We start from the raw sequence: 6,000 nt of genomic DNA on the forward strand, positions 1-6,000 counted from the left end.
CCTGCTCTACTTCTGTGGAGCTCTCTGATCTGTGTGTTGTAATTACCTGGGCAAATCCATTCCTCTTTCTTAAATATGTGCAGTAGAGCCTTTTCTTCTTGTGTTGTGCAGTGTAAGAGATCTGTGCACTGTTACCTGCCAAATTCACCTGTGCAGCAAGCCACAGTTAGCCCCTTCTGGGGGAGGGAGTGAGCGAGGGGCCTGCACAGTATCCGGAAGTTACCTGAAAGCTTGTTCAGACAATGACATCATATCGAGGGTTTCTTTATTTTCTAATGTAGCTGGATCTAATTTTCTAATGTAGCTTCTGCAGCCTCTCTTCCCTTCCTGATGTACCCTTTTTACTGTGAGAAAACTCATCCGTGTAAAACTGAGTTCAGATAAGAAAGAAGCTGAGTTTTACCAGAAAGTCTCTTAATTGGTCTGCTCTGTCCTAGTCAAATACAACTTTTCTAATTCGGCACTTAGATGTTCTGTTGATGGCTACTGGTAGTAAAACCAGAGCTATCAGCCTTGATCTTTTCCCTCTAGAGCAGTGACCAACACCACAGTTGTCTAGTGTTTGGTTTCATGAGTAGTATTTTGTTTCTTCAGGCTACCCTGAAGATGCTGTTGGATCACCTGAAACTGGTGGCTTCTTACCACGAAGTAAATAAGATGACGTGCCAGAATTTAGCTGTGTGTTTTGGCCCTGTGTTACTGAGCCAGAGGCAGGAGACCACCAACCATAACAACAGAGTCTTCACAGACTCAGAAGAGCTTGCTAGTGCCCTGGACTTCAAAAAGCACATAGAGGTTCTTCACTACTTACTTCAGTTGTGGCCAGGTACTGTTTCATGAATCTGATCAAGCAAAACAAGCCAAACCATTGCTGTATGTTTTTACTGTATGACACTGTACATTAATTCACGGGATGACTGAGCAGCATCAGAATTCTTAAAATGTGAGGTACTATGGCATCACCTATTAATCTAAAGAAATCATGACAGTTTTATAATACACTCTTTCTATTTGGTCACTTTGCTAAATGGGAAGTTTGTTGGTTTAATTGCTTTCTTACCAGATGGCAGAGTTTGAGTAATGTAAGAAATGGTGAAGATTTTATGTGAGTAAAGACACTAGAAAACACAAGCCCAGTGACATTAAAGTTTCCACATCTGAATTAGAGAGTTTGGAGATTTTGTTTTTCCTGCTCTCCAGTTTTGGCCCGATGGGGTTAATTTATTTCTGCCCTTGTAATTTGGCAGAGTTGAAAGCATGCTTAGAGTAAGAGCTCTGTAACTTCTACTTGTTTTTGCAGAGCTTTGCATAAGGAAAAATGTTGCTGCTCCATGATGGGTTTGAGGTGACGGAAGATGCTGCTGCTCCCTTGTCAGCTGCAGGTGGGCAGCTCCAAAGCTGCTGATCACAAAAAATGAGAAGAAGCTTTTAGTGAGATCAGTGAGTTAGTGCAGGAGAGATGGCACATGGAGGTAGGGGAAGAGGGAGACCAAGAGCTGTTTGGGCAGCAAATACTATGTAGAAACTAATCATGAAACCCTGGAGATGGGTTATGGCATGGCTGCTGTGGACTACAAAACCAAGCTCTGCCCATGGGAGTGTGAATTCTGCAAGAGGCTAGGAGTAGGGTAAGTAGTAGAGTTTTCCTTCACTTAGAAGAAAAAGCTGAGTGCTATTCCTTGTCTTGCAAGAAGTGTGCAGGATGTGGTGCTAAAAAGGAGGCAAAACACAAGTGCAGAGACTTGAGTAGGTGAACACTACACACTGTAAACAGCACATTTGGACTGAATGGAAGGATCACAGTCTGATCCCTTATATTTAATCTTCTGTAGTTTGAGACAGCTTGATAACCAACATGTTGTGCAATACTTCAATTTCCGTATATTTCCAACCGAAAACAAATAGTCCTTGTTTGGTTAAACCATGTAACACTGGCAAGTTATTGTTAACCCATGGCCCTTTGTCTTAATGGAGCATAGTCTAAACAGAAGGGGTTTTGTTATAGTAAAAGTGGGGGGAAAAGCAGTGAGAGTTATTGCATGTTACTGTGCAAAGGTACTGTTAAAGTAAAATCCCCTGGAGAACCTGTAATGTGAGTCCAGAAGGAGAAGGATTGGGCACATTTCAGGACTGAGCCGTTGTGCTTGTATGTGGGGAGTCTAACAAGGAGGGCTCAGATGGTGAACTGCATGGGTTTGTGTGCACTGCCTTTCAGTGGTGAATGGGGATAGAAAGTCTCTGCGGCTCGTTGCAAGAAGCAATGGTCTGTGTAAAACCAGAAGAAGTTTTGCAGCTCAGACACTCAGTAGGCACAGGTCAGTGCAGAGTTGTGCTGTTCGCCATAGGCAGTGGGTAACAGTGGAGGAGCCTGTTAGTAACTTGTGCTGTGCAATCGTGAGCTCAGGTAGCACTGCCAGCAACCCTGTGTGAGTGTACGGCTGCCATGGGCTTGTGGCTGCACAGAAGATTGCTGCAAGTGAGCTTCTTTAATAGCACAGGACGTCAGGGCAGAAGAGAAGCGCAAGAGCTCAGCTCTTGGTGTGTTGTCAGCTTCTCTAGGTGTTTCTCAGTGATCGTATTTTTGTTGTGTTTTAACCTCTTTTGCTGTGCCTGCTTTCTGTTACTCCTTAGCCTGGATGAAGCGTGTGAGCTGAGCTGTTTGCTTTTCTTTGACCCAGAGCTGGATGGTGATTAACTCATACAGTGACTTTAATTGGTGTTCTGAGAGTTTCTACTTTTAGAAAGGCTTCTCTGCTGCAATTTGAATCTGGCATAGATCTTCAAAATTGAGATTTTACAGTAGTTTCTCCTAATTATTTTATATCAAACTGTGGCAAAAAATGTGTAATGTTCTGGCTGTAAGCTTGCATGTATTCATGCATGCTCTTAGTGGGACATCGAGGGAGCACAGTGGGCATCTGCCATGGACTTTTTTGTTGCAGCATGGATTCAGTTCTGACTGGTTTAACTTCTCTCTTTTAGTTCATCACTCACCTGCCAAAGAACCAGCACATCTGCATACATTTCCTGAGCACTCATCCTCCCTGAATTACCTGAGGCCCAAGAGGCAGAGACCTCAGATGCTGAATCTGAGCGGCACCGAGATGTTGGGGGTGCTCAGACCGAGGCCAGCAGGTCTGGACAGCCCGTCGAGCAACCGCTACGCTGGGGACTGGAGCAGCTGTGGGGAGAACTACTTCTTAAACCCCAGAGACTGCCTGGCTGAGGCAGACTACGATGATGTCCCTTCGGAGGACACGGAGAGCGGGGATGACAGCAGCAAAGCCGAGGAGTTGGATGTCCCCGCAAGACGCCCGCAGCCCAGCCCCGGAGAGCACCCCTTTGGGAGCTACCTGACAGTGCAGGATGTGGACTCTGCAGTGGATCACAGAGCACACCTCAAGGACCTGCAGGAAAGTATTGATACTCTCATAGGAAACTTGGAAAGGGAACTCAATAAAAACAAACTAAATATGAGTTACTAAATTCTGTCCTGCATGACATCTCCTCCTTGTGCCTCCATGCCCCTTGCTGGGCTTCCCTAGCTGTGTGAGGAGTGATGGCGCCCCTGAACACCTTGTGGTAAGGCCATGGCCCACCTTGTGTTAGCACATTTTAAGCCATTCCGTAATGTTTCTGCCTTTTGTTAGAAGGCATTGTCCCGATTTGTGTGTTGGAGACAAGCTTAGACTGTGATGTGATTCCACATAGTGGCATTTCTCCCTAAAAACACTATGCACTTAGGTGGCCTGGGCAATACCTGGCAGAAGATAAAGCAACATCTCTGCTGTCCGTGGCAGCAGAACTCCTCATTCTTGAACTCCTGGCTCCGGTACGGATGTTCCTCTCAGAAGAGGATGAGCGCTGCTTGGCCTGAGTTTTGCAGCAGGGACTTCAGATAGACTTGTTTTACTATATATGCAATGGCTGCTATGAAAAATGCTTTATATAATATTTATATATAAAGTTTTAATTGTACAAATATTAATGTATTACTGTATTAACACTTTCCAGTAATTATTTAAACAAGCAAAAATAAATATTTTTCTAACCTTGTTTGTATATATCTATGTATAAATGTGCATGTGTCTGTAGCCATCTTTGGAAAGGAAAGGTCTCAGAATTATGAAATGTTCCCATTTCTAGGAAGACATGTTCAGTGATGCCAGGACAAGGTTACCCTTTGGGTAACACAGCATTTGATTTATGCACAGAAACATAGCCAGAGAGGAGGTAGGGTGAATGATTAATGTAAATGACCTTGTGTATTGCAGGAACAGCCGTTTGCAGGTGTTGACTATTAACTCTCACACACACACCACCCTTTCTCTGTTTGGTTTTTTTTTTTGCTTCATTGTTTGTTTCTTCCTCCATGGGGTTTTTTCACATATAAAGAAGGTCTGTAAGGCATTTACTTTGCAAAAAATAATTTTTGTTTTTCCTTGAAACCTGTTACTTTATTCTTAATGTTTTGGTACATTTTTTTTTCTCTCCAGAGTTTCGTGTATTTTTGTTGCAGTACCCTTGGCTGCTGCTGGTAGTTAGGTGCATTTGAGCCCTCTGTAAAGGCTTGTGGCTCTGGAGATGCAAGATTCAAGTTCAGCACAAAGCCAGTTACTTTTTTTTTTTTTAAATTACTCTTCCTGAAATGGAAATCAGAGTTGTCACACGAGGTTGAATGGGTGGAAGGATGTTACTCCTGGGGAGTTTGGGTGGGATTGCAGTTCACTGTGACCTTACTAGATTCAGCTATCACCATCTGCTCAGAGCCTCTTTTATCTCTAATAATTTATGGTGAGCCATTAAAATTTCACATTAAGGACACACATTCTTGATTCAATTAAAAATAGTTACCAAATTGTGTACAGATGTTTTGATAGTCCTTCTAACCAGAAGGACATGTGAAGTCATTCCTTGTCCTCTACAGGTCACATACACACCCCCAAGGAAGGGGGGTTTGGGCAGGTGGGGGTGAGAAGGTTTTGGTGTTTTGAGAGGTCAGACACAGAGTTGCTCTCAGCTGGCAGGGTAGAAATTAATTCTACATCTTTTTGGTAGAATTTTTGTCATGCCACCATGCCTTTCCATTCAGCCTGTGGGCAAGTGCTTTTCTGCTAACCTGTACTTCCTTATACTGCTTAATTGAAGAGTTATTTATTTACAGTAGCAAGGAATTAAGAATTGCTATGGCAAACTTCACCCCTCTTTTCTAAGGAATTATTTTAGCATGGTTCCAATGGTTTATTCAATCTCATTAATTTATTTTTATAAGTGTTAAAAGATGCAAAACAATTATTGCAATATAATGATATGAATGAAAATGTAAATTTAACCTGAAGCATTTATCAATAAATCGATGTATTTTTTTAAACTTTTATACCTACAGAATGTGCATACTTTTTAAACTATAAATTTAAATTCTAAATAAAATTTGAATTAAGAACAAAATCTGTCTGTGCCTAGCTAGTGGTTATTTAAACATGTCTAAGTTGATGTCATCCATTTGCACACATGAATTAATTCCATAAAGACATTTAGCTTTTCACATTTTTTGTTTTGTTGTCATGTCTAGATTGACCCAACATTTGAGTTAGATAATTAAATGCAAACCACTGCTCCATTAGCACTCTTTGAAAGATGTTTGCATTTAAATTTACTTATTAGTCTTCAATTGCCTGTAATAATCCAGATGATACAAGTGGTCACCTCTTGAATATGTGTTAGCTTTTTCTCCAGGAGTGGTCTGTAACTCAGGGCAGCAGTCCACTGCTCTGTCAACGTTAATATTTTAATATTACAACAGCAGAAATTAATGACTTGATAAATTGTATTCATGTTAATCTCATGAGGTAATTAAAATACAGTAATATATTACTCAAATGAAACAATTCTTGGTAATTTAGTTATAACAACTTGTAAAACACATTTTGTATTTTAGAAATCCTTCTTTAATGAGACATTTCCCAAATGGTATTTGTTATGTTATCCCTTATACATCTA

The 6,000-nt window shown here is 41.4% G+C and overlaps 1 protein-coding gene across 1 annotated transcript in view; it reads left to right on the forward strand.

Annotated features, from left to right (window-relative positions):
- SYDE2 (synapse defective Rho GTPase homolog 2) overlaps positions 1-5,448 on the forward strand; it is a 28,059-nt gene extending 22,611 nt beyond the window's left edge. Inside the window, exons 6-7 of the mRNA XM_032118723.1 lie at positions 595-826; positions 2,983-5,448. Coding sequence (XP_031974614.1) covers positions 595-826; positions 2,983-3,485 — 735 coding nt within the window. The 3' untranslated portion in view covers positions 3,486-5,448. The remainder of the gene's footprint in view (positions 1-594; positions 827-2,982) is intronic.
- Positions 5,449-6,000: the final 552 nt, after the last annotated feature.

Source organism: Corvus moneduloides, chromosome 9, assembly GCF_009650955.1.
Source record: "Corvus moneduloides isolate bCorMon1 chromosome 9, bCorMon1.pri, whole genome shotgun sequence".
NCBI lineage: Eukaryota > Metazoa > Chordata > Aves > Passeriformes > Corvidae > Corvus > Corvus moneduloides.